The following is a 19,595-nucleotide window of genomic DNA, read 5'->3' as shown; positions in this document are numbered from 1 at the left end:
ACAATAATAACTATTGGATAATTGATATTGTGGTGGAAAATTTATGTATTAAATACCGTACTGCCCTGTAATATAGTCAGCTTCTGCTAAGTAGGGTTAATTAAAACTTTCTAATTCCAGAAATTCAAGGTTTTGTATCTTGTATCCTTTATTCCTGGTAAAATATTTTTCGTCAGTAAGTTTATAAATAATATAGACTTATTACCAGAATAACATAGACTTATTACCAATATTTTATCAGAAAAGAGAAAAGTAAAATAAAAAAACAGTGAAATGTTTTGCTTATAATAGGTATTTCATCTATTTCATCATCGCTTATCCGTGTTTAACTATTTTTAGATACAAATAAAGTTAATGGGATAATCTTATTCGTGTTTAGCTATTTTTAGAAATTAATCAATATACAACAAATATTCTTAATTATCGGGTTTTTTACTAGAACATAAAAAGTTTTATTATAAGTGCGAACTGCTGCAAGAAATCAATGCCCAATATTTTCCCAATTAGAGTCATCAAATGCATTTTCTTTATCAATTATATAATATCTATTATCTATTTTAGCAAAACCTATACAATGATCTAAACATCTTACATCGATAAATTCTTTTGATCTGAATTGAGTAAAATGTTTACATCCATATTCATCTTCTACAATTTTTGATGTTAATTGTACATAGGCTAACATGTAAACCTGATGGTTGAATTCATGGAAAAGATAATAATTTACGATTCCATATATATCTACAATAACGAGTTGAGGAGGCGCATTGGGTCTGTGGGCAAGTTTATCTATTGTGCGTCTTATCTAAAAATATTTATAAATAAAATATAAAATCAATATTAAAATTATATCAAAAAAATAAAAAAATAGCAATGATAGTAATCAAAGATTATAAATTTTACCTGAGCACAATAATTATTTCTTGCAATTTTATTATTTCTTTTTATACAACAGCTACTAATATATTGTCCATCTGAAGTTCTTAATCTTCCATATCTTACACCATAATTATTAACCTCCTAAAAAACGAAATTATTTTGTTATTGTAATGATGAATTTAAAATTAAATAAAATAAAGCTTTATATTACCATTTCTAAATTATTACGATTTATATTGCTTAATCCTTCGTAAAATTTAATCAGATGTTTGTGTTCTTAGCGAGAGAATATTGAGTAGAAGGGGAATAAAATTCTTCTTCATACCCTTCAGTACTAAAGACCCGTTCCTTACTCCATTGTTTTAGCGGGGTTTCTTTGAAAATAGCTTTTGAGATAGAAAAAAATGGTAACATATAAAATTGCTGTAACAAAGTAAGCATATTTGCAAGGTTGCTATATGGCTTGATCTTTGATTTAATGAGTGGTTGTAATATACCACACACCCTTTCCATAGGAAACTGCCAATGGGTCCAACTAGGGCCACAATATTTAATAGAATCTGCTACATGTAAGAGGTAATGGAAACTTATCTTACATGCTGCTAAACGTTGGCCATTGTTCTGATAATACTCTCTAAAATAATTAATCATTATTTTAATTATTATACAATTATAAATTATAAGACAGAAATCATTACCTTTCATAATAATCTGAAAATTTTTTAAGCAAAATTTGTACATCATCAATTTGTTCTTCAGATATTTCAGGTTCTAAACAAAGCTTTACAGACTTCACAAAGTTTGCCCATCCTCGAAGATGCCTATTATGTAACGAAAAGTAAAATTTACTTTTTGATTAGTTAAAAAAATTTAAAAATGTATTAATTTAACTTTTTACTTTTTATTAAAATACCTTTTATCCAGATACACCTTTAGTAATGGTAATGAAAATAAAATTATCCAATTTCTCCATTCTACCGCTTTGTAACCATTATGATATTTAAATATGTCACGTGGAGGGCGACCAATTTCAATAGGCATATCTTTTTTTACTTTTTCCATTTGTATGCCAATACTTTCCCACTGTGATTTTGATAACTCATAATCACTAGACAATAATAGATTGTTATAAAAAAATTTTCCACTCCAATGTGCATACATTGACGGTGCCACATTCTCGAAGAATAAATGCATTATATCTGTTGGGAAAGACCATGGAAATAATAATGTTTGTAATTTTAACAATTCACTGGACCCTTTAATTCCTGTATAGTAAAGTAATAATAATTAATACAGAGATGTAAGTATACTTTTACTTTTTTCTCAAGAAAATCATACCTGTTTCTCTGATCATTTCATCTTTTCGATCTTTATTCGTTTCTTCTTCAATTAATTTTCCCATATTGATCGTGTCATCATGATTTCTTATATTGCAAAAAGCAGATGATGGATAGTATATGTGTTTATTTGATGGGTGACAAGTCCCTTTTATCATACAAAAATGACAACCTTTATACGAATTGTGTCCAGAAAGGTTTAAGCTTTTGCTTAACGCTGGAACATCCCCCGTCCATGTTAATAAATGTGCGCGTAAAATAAAAGGTTCATTTGTTCGTCCATCTATACATTGAACTCCTTCTATAATATTTAACAAAATAAAATTTCAATTATAGAAAAAATACATTTTTATTAGATATTAAAATTAGCTATACCTTCAAGCTTCTTGTAATTCTTTTATAAGAGGGCATAAAAAAGAATTAAAATTCTTTGGCGAACGGGGACCTGGTATTATCATTGTTACCAGTAGATTTTCTTTTTTTACACGAATAGAAGGATGAAGATTATTATTTATTAATAAGATGACCCAACAATCATCGGTTCGTTGTTCAAAGATCTGATATCCATCACATGTCCCAGATAGTGCAATATCCCGTTCATCTTTAAAAAAACCCCTTTGTAATAAATCCTTATATAACCTATTGAAAGAAACATATTTTAATGGCCTTTTTTTTAAAAAAAAATTTACTTTAGTAATTAAATTATACTCACAATCCATCAAAGATATCAGCATATATTTCCTCCTCTCCTTTGTTTTGGGAATAATTACTTCTATATTGTAATTCTTCGGCTCTTTCTTTATTCTTGTATTGAATTATTAGGCGTTCTTTTACCAAAAAAAAAAATGTTGTATTTACAGGTTTGCCATTATCATCAAATCTGTTTTCACCACAAATAGGGTAACTGGCTAAATTTTCATATGATGATGTAAATGCAATACAACTGTTTTTGCAAGTATCGTATCTATGAGGTTCAAAAGGAACTATGCTATTGATTTTTTTTTTCAACTTATAGATTGTTAAATTAGAATTAACATTATCAAGTATTTTGTTGAATGCGATGTCAGATATTCGAATGGAGTACTTTTGTATGTAAAAGACGTAAACCTTGAATCAATTCATCTAAAATAAATAAATATTATTATTCTATCAAAATTAAAATCAATAAACATAGTATTAACTGTACCATCGTTTATGTTTGTCATTTCAGATTCCTCAAATTCTTTATCATCATCTGTTAATTCATCATTCTCTTCAGAAATATATGCACTTGTTTGTGAACAATCACTTTCAGTTTCTATGTCTCCTTTATCATCTTCTTCATCACAATCTTTATTATCAAGACTTTGCCTATCACTATTCTTATCGTAATCTTCGTTATTAGGAATTGGATTACCATTATTATAATCTTCGTTGTCAAGAAATGGCTCATCGCTATCGTCATCATCATAATCTTCTGATCTGCAATTAACATGATTTTGATGATTATTAAAGTATTATTATAACAATAATGTTTAATAAAAGTAAAATTTACTTTTTTTTATAAAACAATTAATTAATTACCTTTTTGGTATGTCTTTTAAAATTACAGGAACATGATCGTTATTTGAAATATTGCTTTCTGAACTTGTATCTGATTTATCCGATTCATCGTCTTCGAACTTTCTTTTTTCAGCTGCGTTACAACTTGAAATTGATTCACTATCGCTTTTTGTTTCTTGATCCGCTTTCTGCTTCAGATTCATTAATTTTTTCAATATTTGCTTTTTCTCTTTTTTGATGTTTTTTAAAAGTTTTTCTAGTAGACAACCACTTTCCGTTACCATCTTTAGAATTTATTTTACAAATACGACAAGAACAAAGAAATGGCATTTTGAAACGTGATCGAATTTATGTAACGATCTATTTTTATAAACAATCACATAGTTTGTATTACATGATTGTATTAAATTTACGCATTAAAGTTAGAGGTTGTGTTACAAGATTGTGTATCGTTATTAGAGATGATATAATAATGACAATATTCGTAATAATTATACTGATTGTATTATGAGCAATGGTTCACACAAAGCCATACTAATTGTTCAAAGCCTATTATGAGCAACGGTTCATATAAAAGCCATAATAATTGTTCAAAGCCTATTATGAGCAACGGTTCATATAAAGCCATACTAATTGTATTAAGAGATTGTGTTATGAGCGAACGCTCGTACTGATGACCGATAAATTGAATCATTATATTTTATGTATTATTATCAATGAAGTTAATTTAACCGTGTTAATACTGACAATGTAATGTACCTAATACTTGTAATAATCTTTCATTAATAATTTCATAATATAATTTTCATGATATTTTTTTTCTTTATGACACCAACACTACAGTGAAATGCAAAAGTTATATTTAAAGGTATAAACTCCCTCACCAATTGTTCGCAAGGCTCTCAATCAGTCAGAACCTAAAATAAAGTTATATCGGTTATTAGACATGTTTGATACTAGTCCTTATGTCATCGAGCTGGGCTTTGATGCGTAAACGAGTCGTAATATATTATTCACAGGGGTAATGAGTCAGTTTTTGGAGAGGCACTTTGTTAGACCATCAGGACAGAAAATCAGAAAATGGTGTCGAACAACTATAAATGGTATTTCGCGATCAATAAAAAATAAAAATAAACAACGCGTCAGTCGCGTCACGTTTAAGTATAAAGTATAAATACATGCTATCTTTAGTGATTCTTCATTTCTTTACGCATTTTTTTAAAAAAATTTAAAAAAAATGGAACAAACACCCGAAACTGAGGTATAAAAGTAAAAATATAAAAATATTTTTAATAATCTATAATCAAAAATTCTTACTTTATTACTATATTATAGCTCAGGCCCATATATAAGCCTACGTCTAAATATAATTTACAAGATGCGTTAGGATTAAAAAATGAAAAGCAACGCTGGCTTGCTTATTTGGTAACTATTTATTAATTTTTAATAAAAGATAAAAATTGTTTTTTAATAGTAAATTTTTGTAATAGGAGATAATGCGAGAATGTCTCTATGAAAAGAATGTAGATTTTACCGCCGATTATAGAAGTCAAAAGCATACAATAACTGCACAAATAGTTCGTTCTGTAAATATTAAATTTTAATTTTCGTCATTTCTTTTTTTTTTTGAAGTATACTAAAAATTATTATATTATAGTTTAAAAAAAAGGCTCCTGACTTCCCTATAACCGCAGCCGATTGGGCTGTAAAGGAGATGCTTGTTAGTACTATACAAAATAAACGTAAGTTAATAATAACTTTATTTATACCTAGTTGGTTTATAGTAGAAATTAATTATTTCATTTTATTTATAATAGGCTATTATCTGAAAAAAAAAAAATGAATTAGAAAATAATTTAAGAGTTCCACCACAAAATTCTCCAGCATTACAGGACCGTCCTCCACCATCTCCTCAAGCACAACAAGATCCTCCTTCTCCAGTTGAGCCTTCTGATGAACAAGTTCAGATCCGGCCTCCAGTTGAGCCTTCTGATGAACAAGTTCAGATCCAGCCTCCAGAACCACGTACTGATGAACAAGTTCAGGTCCGGCCTCCAGAACCACGTACTAATGAAAAAGTTCAAAGTGATCCTCCAAAAAGGGTCCGGAAACAACGTGTAAATGACAAAGAAAATCAAAATAATGTCCCCAAAAAAAGAGGAAGAAAAGCAAAATCAAGTAAATAAATAAACTTGATCTCGGAGATGACAATTTCTTCGTTCTTGTATAAAACGAATCATACATAGTTATGACTTAATTAGTTCAATAAATCTTGTTATGATAAACTATTGGTTAATTCATCTTCTCATACACTATATCAGTATTCGGCATTTCATTCGAATTAAATTAAAAATTTGAAGACGTTTAGATTACCTCCGCATAAATAATTTGAATTGTGTAACGCGTAATTTGTCCACGCCTCATTACGCAATGTTTAATTGTTCTAATCATTAATAAATAATCTACACACTATAAATTACTTTGATAAGAAATTTTACACATTTAATCTTTTTTGTTCTAAAAAATCGCTTAAATCTTATAAATACCTTTCCCTTCAATTATGATAACTTACAAATGAAGATGGTTCACAAAAAGAAGTCAAAATAAATTACAAGAACGAAAAAATAAATCCTTTTCGAATAATAAAAGAAAAAGAGATAAGGTGAGTGAACACTTGAGAACCGCCTAGAGTGGTTACTAGGTTCGCCCGTAGTTTTTCAGATCTTTTAGATAGCTTTTTTTATTTTTTTTCTTCTATTTTTTATTTTTTTATTTTTTTATTTTTTTTTTGGAGGGTTTAATAAAAGATGGAGTATATAATTGTATTCGGTTGTTATCTGGTTTCTAATTAAAAAATTGGTTTAGGTCAACTCTTTAAACGAAACAATTGAAAATAAAGATAAAGGTAATTATAAATTATTATTGTATAAATAATATATATCAATTACTAACATTTATTTAGAAATTACACAATTAAAACGGCAAAAAACATTTGCCGTTGAATTATATCAACAAAAGTTAAACCAAATAATAGAAATAGAAAATAAATTAGAAAATAATTGCAAATGTATAGAAAATGAATAATTTTGTTAATAAATTATATGTTATTATAATTCAGTTCTCCCAACTATTCTGTTCCCCAAAGAACTACGTGAAAAATTTTTTTTTTGATGGGAGAAAAAAATGATATGTTCCCATATGAAATAAAAATGATATATCTTCCATACGAAACAAGTTTTGTGAGAAAAAAAATCATTTTTTCACGAGAAAAGGAGTTTGTCAAACAAGATCTGCTACTTTTACGTAATTACTAATAGCTCATTTATTTAATATTTGTATAATTTATAAAATAAAATACGAATACTGACAAAAAGTAAATTTTACTTTCAGTTAACAACCAGATCGGCATACTGTACTATTCCGATTAAAATTTCTAGCACGTTGTTTGTAATTAATTTTGTACTTTTCTTTGTCCCCATTTTTCCCATTTCACAAAAAATTCATCAGATCTTATCGTTCTCGTGTATTTGCTAAAATCCTTCTTTTTGAAACATGTATTTTCTCACGCATTTTTTCCTATATATACAATCCAATTACGTAAAAATTATTTTAAGTTTTCGTAACGTCTAAAACTGTGGTCTGCTTGGAAGGTTTTAGCCTGCCGAGATAGTTTTAATGATAGGAATAACTTTTAATTTATATAATAGATTCACGATGGTCAGACACCGCTCTCGAACGTTCGAAGGAAAAACGAATTGCTCGCATTAAGAGCAAGAGGAAGTGCTCATCAGGTAGTTGCAGGTGGGTTCCTCTCTATGATATCCTGGGGGCTTAGATTGTTCTAAAGAGGGCTTGTGGACGTTTGTCCTGAAATGATCCTGTGGACATCTTTGGATTGTTCTAAAGGTGACTTGTGGACGTCTGTTCTAAAACGAATCTGTGGACGTCTAAGCGGTATCGGTGTCAACCTAAGATGGAGAAACCCGCTTGGTCGAGCTGCGCATAGATCAAGTTAACCAATTTTTTTTCCCCCATTAGATTACATAAAGGAATTGGAAAAAAAGGTGCAGGAACTTCAAGAGCAAGTGAATGGTATGGATCGGGCTTACAGAGATGACCAGAGAGAATTGCTGCGGGTACATAATGAATTAAAGAAGGCAGAGAGGAAGTAAGTAATCAACTTTTTTGCTAATAAGTTTCCTTAAATTAATATAATTTTTCACTTTTATTTTATTAGGATTACTCGTTTAGAAGGGAAGGAAAGGGATGAAGAAGGCCAAGAAAGAAGACAAAGAAGGGGACAGGGACGAGGGAAAAGGGGAAACGTTGTTGTAAGTTGTAAATATTGACGTGCTTGGTAAACTAGTTTTAAGAATGAAGGATAAAATCTAGCGCAAAGAGTAGTGACAATACAAAGTGCAATAAAATTACAGGTATTGCGAATAAAATGACTAAAGAGCCAAAAGACAGCGAATAAAATGACTAAAGAGCCAAAAGACAGAATGAAAAAAAGAAAGATATAAATGAATGTAAATGAAAATGATGCAGACCTAACCTGACGTTATACATTATATGTTATACTGTACGAACCCTGTTGTGATATTAAAGTCAATCGGCAAATATATATATATATATTTCAAATAAATCTTAATAAAAAAATCAACGTGTAACTGAATGATAAATTTTCTTTACCTGAAGATTTTTTTAGGTCTCCCAGTTCGTAAGACGAAAACGTCTAACGTAATGATTCAATTTATGATCGCATTGCACATTGCGCAAGTTTAATAACCCACCTATTATTTTTTTTTATTTATTTATTATATATCTAATAATTATTTTCACACGAGAAAAAAAAATTTTTTGTCAATCCTAACTGTTACATTCTGCTACCATCAAAATTGTCATTTTTTTTTAGTGAGAAAATTTTTTATTTGCGGAAAAAAAAATACCGAATGGGAGAAATGTGGATGTTGCACAGAGTTTAATGTGTCACGCTAAGGTGGTGGAACATCATTATTATAACACAATTAAATCTTACGCGTGCACTTCCATTTTTGGTTCATCAAATCCACTTTGCCATTAAAGTATAAATACACCGCTTCCATTAAAAGATGTAAAGATGTAATTCAATATCGAATTACATATTACGATTAATATGTCCAAACAAAAAAAATCGAATTACATATTACGATTAATATGTCGCAGCAAAAAAGCCATGAAATAGAATTACATATTACGATTAATAAATTTATCAAAAAAAAAATTAAAAATTCATTTTTTGGTTTTTCTTTCTCTAATTCTCTTCTTTTTTTAAAAAAATACTGAATTCTTTCTACCACCTTTATCGCAATTTTAAAATATGGACTCTTTAAGATCATTAAAAATACCAATTATCCAGCTGCAAAAAAGTATTTTACCTTATAATTTTGATTCTGGAGAACAACCCGAAACAGAACAGCCTGCAACAGGTTTGCAAAGTTAATTATTTATTTTGTATCTAATTCTAATAAATCAATTAATATCTACTTCAATTTTGAATCAATATTTCATAATTGGATATATTTAAAGATAAACAAGAACCATTTGGTCCTAATAATTTCTCCAAGTGTTACAAGTGACGATGGTTCTTTTGGTTCTCCTAGTGTCGGGGTTGGGGTTTCTGAAACTTTTAGTAATAATGGCACTAAAAAACCAAATATAAATAATGAATTTGACAATGATGATAGGAATGAAGAACAGGATCATGGTCAAGGTTAGTTTTAAAATTAATATGATTTTATATTTAATATATGTGCGAACACGGTATAACAGTAATATTAAAGTTTATTAAATAGTTATTAATTAACACAATTTTATTTACAAAAAGTAAATTCCTTTTTTCTTATTTATATTTTATAGATGATCAAGTAAAAGTATTGGATACCAATACTGATGATGCTAACGAAGATTTTTGTAAGTTTCAATTTATATCTTATAATCTTAGTAATTTAGAGCAAACAGTAATATTTAAATTTATGTTTATTATTTTCTATTTATTGTAATGTATAAGGTTCAACCCAAAAAAATGATAAAAAAAGAACGAAAATTGGTAAATTTTCGCATTTTTTTCTTACCTTGTTGATTAACAAAAGAGATACTTACTTTTTGTTATTTTAAATTATATTAGATACCTCGATGCGTAAAAGGGCTAAACCGGGTATTGTATAATTCACAGAAAGTAAACTCTGAAACTTGAATTTGAAATAATATATATATTTTTCTTTAGACGAAAAAATATTATTGGCCATTAATAAGATCGGAGGTCCCACAATAGATTCGTTATTATATTCATTGAGCAAATTGAAAAATACCGGAGTTAAAAGTGTAACAATGAACTTGGTTAATAATAATATACGATTTATGGATTCCACAGGAACATTAGTGATAAAGCCAAATCACGTTAACTCCGATGATATAACAATTAATGCCAGTTTTCCTCATTATGATTATAATTAAGCCTCAGATCTCAGCTTCGAGGCAAATATTATCGAATTAAAGAAATTCAAAGAATTGGATATGGCAAGTATAAGATTGGCGGAAGATTTGCATAAGCTGCTAGGTTATATTGGTAAATTGCCAAATAATCCACCTATACGTGATAGGTCAATCTTCAGTAAAAAAGAAGAGTATAGAGAAGCCCTCATTAGTCATTTGGAAAAGATTAATTCAACACAAGATTTTCAATCTTTTCGTGTACTCAACGTATTAATTTGATTTCTGATGACAATCAAAAAAGTTGCAGTTCTTTTAAAATTTTACCAATTCGTGTGCAAGAAAAGACTTCATCACTTACTGAATTATCTGATGAATTCAAGAAGATTGCAAAAGATTTATCGGATAATATATTTTTATCCGTAATGGGAGAAGCAAATGAGCAAGGAAATAAAGAAATGGCCAGACGCAAGGAACTAAGGTTTCATGTCAGGTTTTTTAAGTCATACATACAATTACAGGCTTTTTGTGAGATAAACTTAAACAGAAAACAATCAGAGACGACAAAATCTCAAGCAAAAATATTAATTGCTCAATTTTACCCCTTAATTTCTTTACCGAATTTGGAATTGATGCTTCAGCGAAGCACCACGTATATACAGGTTACTAGAAGTAGCCAATTTTGATTGGCGACTTTTAGATTCTTTCGAAGAATTAAGCGCATGTTTTTTTAAGAGTGGAGTAAAGACGGCAATTAACTTTGAAATATGGATCAATTTGGTCTGTACAGGCAAGCTGATTAGTTATGACGAAGAATTAAAAACTCAAGAAAGAAATAGGGAAAACAAGAGGATTAAAATTGAAATTATTAAGGAATATTTTGATATTTCAGGGGTTAATTTTGACGAGATGGTTGGTAATGAGTAGGTAGTAAACGAGAGAAAAAAAATTTTTTTTGCAGTCAAATAGTTTTGCATTATAATTAGAATGAATTTATATTATAATGATAAAAAATGGACTCGAAAAGCGTTGCAATCTCCAGATTTATAAATTAGCATTATAAGTAATTTAGTAATTTTACATGAATAAAAGGCTAAATAATATGCAATCTTTTATTGTTTGCGCATTCTAATATTTGCTAAATAAACTTGCTATAATTGCTATCGTTTACTATCATAAATAAATAAATAAATAAATCAATTTGTGGCTTAGCCTATTTTTACATGAAAAAAACTCCGATATGTTATTTATGTATACGTTTTTATGTATCTAAAAAATTAAATGTTAATTAATGATCTAGTTTAAAATTTTAAATTTATAATATTAAACATACCGTCCCATATTTTATTCTCTTTTTCTGCTGTTATTTCAAATTCCTCAAAACCATCATACTCTTCAGAAGTACCACTTTCTGTCTCTGAATTATCATTATCATAATTATCAATGATCTTAAAAGGTCCATAATCATAATCATCAAGAATTTGATCATCGCTAAAGTAATTATTAGGAAAATGTAAGTTATATTTTTTATTATAAATAATCGATCAATTACCTTTTAGATGTATCTTCTAACACTGAAGGAAATGGAACATCAAAGCTTTGATTATTACTGTCACTAAAGTCATATTATAACAACAATTAGTAAATTAGTAAAAGTAATTTTTACTTTTAGCAATGACAGTACGATATATTAGCTAATATTTTAGGAGGTATAATGATAATTTTAATTATTCGTAGATAAAGTAAAAAAATTGACTATGCTGATTTTAAATAAGGGCAATTTTAACAAATAAGGGAAGGTTTTCACTTTGACAATCTCAATTTAGTGTAGCGAGAGGTCCCTGACAATAGGAGAAATAATGGTAAGACAACAGTAAAACAAAAATTTTAAAAACATTGATGAAACTTACCGAAAGTTCATCATTCCAAAAATATGTTTTTCTTTCATATTTACCTAAAGTCCATTCCAAAGTCCAGATGTTCTGATTCTAAAAACGAAAAAACGTTAGTTATAATATTTTTAATATAAATACATTTACACCTAATTACCTGAAAGGCCGTTCCAAATGGTTTTTTCTTTCAAGTATCTATATAGAAGGAAGACATAAAATAGAGTAATAGATTGATTAATATACGTGAAGTATGAGTCTTCAGAAATAAAAATCAGCAAAAACAATGTGTATAAATAAGATAGAACAAGTATCGATATGCGCCCAGTCTTAAGCCGCAGGATCCTCTTCAAGAAAATTTTATTTTCTAGAAGAAGAAACCTGAGTCTTGGACGATACCAATCCTATGTATGCGCTTAGTTTTAAGCCGCATGATTCTCCTAAGAGAAGAAACCGAAAATAACTTAACAATTAATAAATTAAAATTTAACTATGGGCATAATACTGGTGTAATGATGAAAAGATTGATGACATAGTAAATCATGTAAAATTTCTTTTTAGGTCATATTAACGAGGATTTTTTTTCCTTTTTTATGTATTCAACCGCAATATGGAGAATCGTGTGAAATTTCTTAATGAACTGCAAATGCTTTTAACTCTCTTTTTTCCTTTTTTTTCAACATCCAATTTTATATCGTAAACATGGATATCTTGCCAGAAATCGACTTAAGTGAGAACAGAATTACGAATAATACAATTGACAAACTAATCGAAACGCTTAAAACTACCAAGTTCAAGGTTAACCTTATTATACAAATTAAGATATATTTTAAATATAAATCTAAAGTTTTTATTTGAATTAGAAATTGAACCTCGAGAGTGTCTTCACTAAAAATAACAAACAAGAAACCTTTGAAATTTTGAGAAAAATATGCGAAGTAATTAAAGAAAGCACAAATTTGGAAGAACTGATAATTAGTAAAAATGCACTAGGAAAAAGCAGTGCAAAGGCGTTAAAAGTTTTTTTAACTAATAATGTTAATTTAAAGCACTTGATAATCGACGACGCGGGGTTAGGCGAAGGAGGTACAGTTATATTAGAATCGTTATTGAATTCGAGAAGGAAAACTTCTTATTTAGAAACATTTTCAATAAAAGAAAATGTTTTAGGAAAACAGCGTTCCAAACTGCTTTCTATGGTTCTACATAAACATAAAATTACACTAACAAAAGTAATTTTGTCTCGAAACAGCTTTTATAACTCAGATCTTTGTCGAATAATAGAGTCTTTAAGTTTGTGTAAGAAGTTACAAATTATTAATCTCGAAGATAAATTTTTTCACTAAAAAAACATCGAAAATGCTTAGTCGATCTTTGGCTAACTGGCCGGATTTAAAACAACTAATAATTAATGATTGTTTGATATGTAAAAAAGGTGTTATATATATTTTAGAGGTATTATTAAAGGGTACCAATAAAAATATTGAATATCTGGGGTTTCAATATTGTAGTATTGATGAGAATGGGTTCTATACTTTGGCAAGTATAATTAAAAAAAGTCTAATGTTAAAAGTGGTGGAAATCAATGGGAATTATTCAATTAAAAAAAAATGTATGTCAAAGCTAAATTTGGTCTCTAAAAAAAATGGAACCTTGATAAATGGATTTGATGATTTAATTAACGAAGATGATGAGGGAGAAGAAAAGGAGGGAAAGGAAAAGGAGGGAAAGGAAAAGGAACTGGACGATAATGAGGTAGAGGAAATTCATAATGACATGAAAGGGAAAGGTCGATGATGGAAAGGAGGGAAAGGAGGAGGAGGGGCTGGACGTAGAGGAAGAGGAAGGAGACTATGATGAAAAGGAGAGGAGGAGGAGGAGGGGTTGGACGTAGAGGAAGAGGAAGGAGACTATGATGGAAAGGAGGAGTGACTGATGATGAAATCATGAGTTTTATAATAATAATAAGATAGTGCCGTAGTACAGTTGCGATTTTATCGTAAAATTAAAATATTTTGTATATATTGTGCCAGCTGGCAACTTAATAAACATCCCATGACTTTAAATTTTAGCTGAAAAGTTAATTGAACGAATAATTTACTTACATTAATTATTCTACGTAAAAATCATTCATAATTTTTTATTTATTTTTTTTTACATTTTATAATATAAAATTATAAATTCAGTCTAATGTGATAAATCGGATACTATTATTAACCAAATTCATTGCTACACTTTTAACTCCAGTTTTTTTCAATTTGCCCAAAGAATAGAATAATGAATCTATAATAGGATCTCCAATATTACTAATAGCCAATAAACTTTCTTTGTCTAAAGAAAAAAATATATATATATTACTTCAGATTCAAGTTCACAAGTTTTGCTTTCTGTTAATTATACAATACCCGGTTTAGTCACTTTTTTACATATCGAAGTATTGCCTAATATAATTTAAAATACCAAAAAGTAAATATTACTTTTGTTAATCAACAAAGTAGAAAAAAAATATGAAATTTTACCGATTTTCACTCTTTTTTTATCATTTTTTAGGGTTGAGCCTTATATAGAAACAATAAACATAAATTTAGTATTATTGTTTGTTCTAATTATTAAGATTATAAGACATAATTTGAAACGTACAAAAATCTTCGTTAGTATTATTAGTATCCGATATTTCTAATATTTCTACTTGATCATCTATAAATAAGTAAAGAAGAATTTTACTTTTTGTAAACAACAAAAGAAACGATGAAAAAGAACTACCATCACTTTCCCTAACATGTTTTTTGTTTGAATTTCCTTCGATATCTCATGATGCTTATAATATAAATATGAAAATTGGATTAATAACTTTATAATAATTATACATAACAAAATCTCAATATTACTGCTATACCGTGTTCGCCTATATATTAAATATAAAATCATAGTAATTTAAAACTAACCTTCAGAAAGACTTTACCAACCGTGCTATTAAGATTAGAAAGATCGATATTTTTAAAGATAATCCAGAACCATTTGTCCTAATAATTCCTCCTAGTATTACTGGTGGTGATGGTCCTCCTGGTTCTCCCGGTGGCATTGTTTCTGAAACTTTTAGTAATAATGCACTAATAAAAAACAAAATAAAAATAATGAAAATAATGAACTCTAACTTGGCATCGAAATCTATAATTATGAAATATTGATTCAAAAAAATTGATATAAAATTCGATTTATATTGCCACACATTTTATTTTTTGTTTTTTTTTGTTCTCATTTTTTACCTGCACAATTCTTGCATTTGTCTTTAGTTTTTGACATCTTTTTTCAAAAAATAATTCGTGTCTTTTAAAGAAAGAAAGAAATTTAGTTTATAAAATTAAATAATCTAATTACGTTATTTTATTTAATTTTTTGCCGATCGAAATATTCATGTACTCGATCAGAATATTTTAAGGACACATCATCACATACCAGGTCATTTGTGAAACCGATACGAATAGTATATAGTCCTTCCCAGAATATTTTAAAATATTACAATTCGAAACACTATTTTAAATATCCATTTGTACAATTTCAGTATATTTTAAGAATATTATATTAACATACCTAAATTACTGATAAATTACTTTTAAGGATATTTTCCATATCTAATCAGAATATTTTAAAATACCAGTCAATATTACATTTAAAAATTAAGTATATTTTTCGTATAATTTAAACTTATTTATTATTATAGAACACTATTTTAAATATACTGTTCGTACAAATTTCAGTATATTTTAAGAATATTATTACTATATAAGGATATTTTAACCATAAAACTAGTACAGTTTAAGGATGTAGACTTTTTATAGGGAAATATGATGTTTCATTGATTATATCCTGATATATCCCGATATTTTACTGATTTTTATGTGTATTATATATTATTATTTATTAATAAACATCATTTATTTATTTTATTTACTTAAAACTAGATATTTATTATATGCGTTACATTAATATTTTATTTTTCTAAACTATGTTGTTAATAGTTTGGAACATTGTCCCAGTTAGTTCGATTTCAATAAACAACTTCTAATACGTCTCAGATGTCTTTAATATCTCATCACGTCTATGTTTCCCATCCAAAAAACCTACAAAAATAAGAAGGCATTATTAGTTTTGTTTAATAGCACCATTATCACACCATTTAAAGAACCAACGTACCATGATGTTTCACCCAAAAATTGTTCAAAAGCCTAAAAATATAATAAATAATGGTGTTAGTATTACAATTAACGCCATCACATAATTATCCAAAGAAATTTACTGACCACGTCCAAGAATCATCCAGAAATCTAAAAAAAATAGAAAAAAAAGCGTTAACATTATTAAATAATATGTCATTAATACCATACAAAAAACCTACCATGAAGAATATAATGTTGTTTAGATCATCTAGAAGCCTAAAACAATAAAAAAGGCGGCAGTAATATAGTTTAACAGTGTCGCCATCAACATCCATACGAATTGTCCAAGAATCGTCTAGAAACCTAAAAAAAAAGAAGAAATAAATAGCATTAGTATTGCTATTAATACCAATAATGCTCACCCAAAGAAACTTACCACAAAAAATTGTTTAGAATCGTCTAGAAAACTAAAGAATAAAAAAAAAGGTTAACAAAGTTTAATAATGCCGCCATTAATGTCCATCCAAAAAAACTTACTGTGAAAAGTTGTTCCAGGAACCTAAAAAATAAAAAAAGGCATTAATATAGTTTAATAACGCCATTAATACACCCGAAGGACCTACTGTGAAGAGAATCTGCTAAAAGAGTTCATTCCTGTTGTTCTCGTAATACCACAAGTCCACAACGGACCGCATGTATGAATTTCGTTTCTAAAAGCAAAAAGTATTAGTAAATAACAGAAAAATATATTTTATAATATATTATGTAATTTCCATTTTTACCTTCTGAACTCCGACTTTCGATTTAAAAATAAAAGTTTTTTTTGAAAAAAAAAAAAATAGATTGTTGGATCATTAATAAATCAGTTTGTTTAACTGAAATCGCAGTTAATAATAATCCAATAACTAACCTGAAACGTAACCCAGCCGTTAATGAGATGCTGAAAACTAGTTTTGGTAGTCGATTTGTAACTTCGTCCAGCGTTCCCTATAAAAGAAAGAAACATTAGTCGTATTTCTAAAAAATTAAAAGAAAAAACTTTAAAAAAAGATAAAACTGCCCTTCCCATTTACCTTTCGCCCAAAGTCTGGCTTCTGGCATTCCTACAAAAGAAAAAAGAAACGTTAGAAAAGTTTCTTATTTAACACATCACACCCACTTAACTCACCTCTTGTATAAGTCCAGTTCGTCTAAGAGGTTGAGATCTTTCCTAACCATATTTTCCATATTCTCGTTATTATATACAATGATCACTGGTTCCGATAGTTTGATATCTTGACCATCCAACGAGCATTCCATGAAATAAATTTTTCAGCGTCCGACGTCCTAAAATAATGAATAATTTTTTTGTTAAAATTGTTAAAATTGATTATCTGATCTTACCTGTAAGCTATAAATACATCTATATTACCTAAAAACAAAAAAAAAAAGAAACATTAGTACGTTTCTTTAATACAGTTAAATGCCTACCCTTCCCCATATACTTTACCGGTTTCTTTCAAGTTTCTAGGAGACTGGTAACCTAAAAAAATGAAAAAAAGAAACGTTAATACGTTTCTTTAATATAATTAAATGCCTACCCTTCCCATATACTTTACCGGGTTCTTCCAAGTTCCTAGGAGACAACATTTCTATAATTATCTATTGTAAAATTATCTTTATTAAATGAAATACAAATTTGTGACTTCTTCGGTACCAGGTATTATGAGCAAAATTCTATATTTCGGCCTTTTATTATTATTACTTTATATTGTATTGTTTAAATATTATCTATATTTTTGATTTATAATCATCTTTTTGATTAATAATATAGAGAATAAAAAAAATTATTAATAATATTTACGATTTGGATATTCGTTATCCAGTTTGAAAAAATATGGATGACGGTAACCTAAAAGTCAAAAATTTTTTTATTTAATGAAAAAAAGCATGTTTGCAGATTATCAATGATTAGTTAAAAAACTGATCAGAGCTTAACTGAATAAAGAAATGCTGAAACTATATGTATATCATAATATCATATGATATACTGTGCAGTTTCAGCAGTTTCGGCAAGCAACGGCATCCTAAAATAATAATTTTTTTTATTTAAAATTATCTTAAATATAAAATACCCAAATTATTAGAATTACACCTATTTGAAAAGCTTTTTTTCTGAAGCTTAACAGTCCGTTCAGCGGTCTAAAGAAGTCAGAACTTGGAAGCTAAAAAAAATATAATAGAAGGTTATTATATTCCTATACTCCTTCTATTTAAAAATCTTTTTTTCTAAGCTTACCAGTCTGAAATGGCAGTCTAGAAGCTATAAAATGTACAAATATACATTTTATTTCGTATCTTATGTTCGTTAAACTTTTGTAAAAAAAGAAAGAAAAAGACCGGTATACTTAAAAAAACAAACAATGATTGTTTATTTATAGTTTAAATAGTTTAATTACATGATATTGTATCATTATTAAATCCGCAGCATTGTAAAATGATCTACATATGAAATACTGATTTTTTACTGATACTTTATTTATAATGTTAGTTAAATATCATATAAATATCAATAACCTATCAGGTTACTGATAGGTTTACTGATACCTTTATGACGTTTTTTTGGAAATAATGGTTTATATCAGTAAAAAATCATTATCATATCGGGTTAATGATATGTATATGATTTTAATACGAGCTATCATGGCATATCAGGTTTATGATATCTGACCGATATGCCATAATACCGATATGCCATCATTCGACCAGTGGCAGTCACGTCAAATTTCCAAATTCTGCGTCTCGAAGGATGAAATCGTGTCAAATGGTCTTGGAGATTAAAAAGCCAGAATTAATATATCCATTTGTACCGATTTATTAACAATTGGAAACTCTATATCGTCGACCTCACTTTGAACGGTTACTTCGACATTGGTCAAATCATCGACAATTCGATAACATACTGACCGATATATATGACGGTCAAATCTGGAAAACATTAAGAGAAACTGATGATGAAAATTCAGCCAAATTTTTCTGACCAGAAGTAGCTGATTTACATCTAGGACTATGATAAACCTTGATTGGTTCCAGCCCTACGATGGTACATTTTATAGTATCAGGGTAATTTACGCGGCTATCTGTAATTTACCCCGTGACATTCAGTTCAAGTGTGAAAATTTGCTGATTCTCGGTCTACTACCAGTACTGAACGAAGTAAGCTTGCACAAGATTAATCATTATATTGCGCTTATTGTCAATGAATTAGAGTTACTATGGAGTGGAATAACTTTAAATCGAACATTTGAGTGCCAAAACGGGAAAAATATTCGTGTGGCTTT

The 19,595-nt window shown here is 28.3% G+C and overlaps 10 protein-coding genes across 11 annotated transcripts; 5 read left to right on the top strand and 5 right to left on the bottom strand.

Annotated features, from left to right (window-relative positions):
• Window positions 1-481: 481 nt before the first annotated feature.
• On the bottom strand, window positions 482-1,093 carry OCT59_016766 (uncharacterized protein; the record flags this gene model as incomplete). The annotated part of the gene is made up of 3 exons (XM_066145901.1): window positions 482-805; window positions 904-1,020; window positions 1,091-1,093. 3 exons carry the CDS (start codon window positions 1,091-1,093, stop codon window positions 482-484), a joined length of 444 nt encoding a protein of 147 aa, XP_066003638.1.
• A 47-nt stretch (window positions 1,094-1,140) lies between these two features.
• Window positions 1,141-4,042, bottom strand: OCT59_016765 (uncharacterized protein; the record flags this gene model as incomplete). Its single annotated transcript, XM_066145900.1, has 10 exons — window positions 1,141-1,513; window positions 1,578-1,700; window positions 1,793-2,144; window positions 2,218-2,517; window positions 2,592-2,610; window positions 2,681-2,855; window positions 2,929-3,224; window positions 3,301-3,338; window positions 3,403-3,677; window positions 3,780-4,042. 10 exons carry the CDS (start codon window positions 4,040-4,042, stop codon window positions 1,141-1,143), a joined length of 2,214 nt encoding a protein of 737 aa, XP_066003637.1.
• Window positions 4,043-4,995: 953 nt separating this feature from the next.
• OCT59_016764 (uncharacterized protein) lies at window positions 4,996-8,107 on the top strand (the record flags this gene model as incomplete). Its single annotated transcript, XM_066145899.1, has 12 exons — window positions 4,996-5,019; window positions 5,094-5,183; window positions 5,249-5,344; window positions 5,416-5,500; window positions 5,607-5,936; window positions 6,374-6,420; window positions 6,624-6,663; window positions 6,721-6,825; window positions 7,373-7,395; window positions 7,466-7,559; window positions 7,797-7,926; window positions 7,996-8,107. The coding sequence occupies 12 exons, from the start codon at window positions 4,996-4,998 to the stop codon at window positions 8,105-8,107; spliced, it is 1,176 nt and encodes a 391-aa protein (XP_066003636.1).
• Window positions 8,108-9,117: 1,010 nt separating this feature from the next.
• Window positions 9,118-10,253, top strand: OCT59_016763 (uncharacterized protein; the record flags this gene model as incomplete). The annotated part of the gene is made up of 7 exons (XM_066145898.1): window positions 9,118-9,226; window positions 9,327-9,363; window positions 9,431-9,510; window positions 9,657-9,710; window positions 9,808-9,846; window positions 9,925-9,954; window positions 10,024-10,253. 7 exons carry the CDS (start codon window positions 9,118-9,120, stop codon window positions 10,251-10,253), a joined length of 579 nt encoding a protein of 192 aa, XP_066003635.1.
• A 60-nt stretch (window positions 10,254-10,313) lies between these two features.
• Window positions 10,314-11,335, top strand: OCT59_016762 (uncharacterized protein; the record flags this gene model as incomplete). Its single annotated transcript, XM_066145897.1, has 3 exons — window positions 10,314-10,499; window positions 10,577-10,722; window positions 10,871-11,335. 3 exons carry the CDS (start codon window positions 10,314-10,316, stop codon window positions 11,154-11,156), a joined length of 618 nt encoding a protein of 205 aa, XP_066003634.1. The 3' UTR covers window positions 11,157-11,335.
• A 155-nt stretch (window positions 11,336-11,490) lies between these two features.
• On the bottom strand, window positions 11,491-12,551 carry OCT59_016761 (uncharacterized protein; the record flags this gene model as incomplete). The annotated part of the gene is made up of 7 exons (XM_066145895.1): window positions 11,491-11,498; window positions 11,563-11,720; window positions 11,782-11,844; window positions 12,037-12,070; window positions 12,184-12,217; window positions 12,279-12,305; window positions 12,513-12,551. 7 exons carry the CDS (start codon window positions 12,549-12,551, stop codon window positions 11,491-11,493), a joined length of 363 nt encoding a protein of 120 aa, XP_066003633.1.
• Window positions 12,552-12,820: 269 nt separating this feature from the next.
• OCT59_016760 (uncharacterized protein) lies at window positions 12,821-13,399 on the top strand (the record flags this gene model as incomplete). The annotated part of the gene is made up of 3 exons (XM_066145894.1): window positions 12,821-12,916; window positions 12,982-13,204; window positions 13,371-13,399. The coding sequence occupies 3 exons, from the start codon at window positions 12,821-12,823 to the stop codon at window positions 13,397-13,399; spliced, it is 348 nt and encodes a 115-aa protein (XP_066003632.1).
• Window positions 13,400-13,477: 78 nt separating this feature from the next.
• On the top strand, window positions 13,478-13,915 carry OCT59_016759 (uncharacterized protein; the record flags this gene model as incomplete). The annotated part of the gene is made up of 1 exon (XM_066145893.1): window positions 13,478-13,915. One exon carries the CDS (start codon window positions 13,478-13,480, stop codon window positions 13,913-13,915), a length of 438 nt encoding a protein of 145 aa, XP_066003631.1.
• Window positions 13,916-14,300: 385 nt separating this feature from the next.
• OCT59_016758 (uncharacterized protein) lies at window positions 14,301-15,421 on the bottom strand (the record flags this gene model as incomplete). Of its 2 annotated transcripts, none has more annotated exons than XM_066145892.1 (7): window positions 14,301-14,449; window positions 14,524-14,559; window positions 14,638-14,676; window positions 14,759-14,815; window positions 15,007-15,023; window positions 15,085-15,286; window positions 15,385-15,421. In XM_066145892.1, 7 exons carry the CDS (start codon window positions 15,419-15,421, stop codon window positions 14,301-14,303), a joined length of 537 nt encoding a protein of 178 aa, XP_066003630.1. The 2 variants fall into 2 exon arrangements, with proteins under 2 accessions (XP_066003630.1, XP_066003629.1); XM_066145891.1 differs by having other exon boundaries at window positions 15,085-15,228; window positions 15,385-15,401.
• Window positions 15,422-16,217: 796 nt separating this feature from the next.
• OCT59_016757 (uncharacterized protein) lies at window positions 16,218-17,904 on the bottom strand (the record flags this gene model as incomplete). The annotated part of the gene is made up of 13 exons (XM_066145890.1): window positions 16,218-16,239; window positions 16,313-16,344; window positions 16,515-16,638; window positions 16,712-16,734; window positions 16,813-16,834; window positions 16,899-16,985; window positions 17,186-17,262; window positions 17,349-17,378; window positions 17,444-17,485; window positions 17,556-17,601; window positions 17,659-17,686; window positions 17,765-17,797; window positions 17,874-17,904. The coding sequence occupies 13 exons, from the start codon at window positions 17,902-17,904 to the stop codon at window positions 16,218-16,220; spliced, it is 597 nt and encodes a 198-aa protein (XP_066003628.1).
• Window positions 17,905-19,595: the final 1,691 nt, after the last annotated feature.

This window comes from Rhizophagus irregularis, chromosome 25 (assembly GCF_026210795.1).
Source record: "Rhizophagus irregularis chromosome 25, complete sequence".
NCBI classification, from domain to species: domain Eukaryota; kingdom Fungi; phylum Glomeromycota; class Glomeromycetes; order Glomerales; family Glomeraceae; genus Rhizophagus; species Rhizophagus irregularis.
This window is presented reverse-complemented; position numbering and strand designations above follow the sequence as displayed.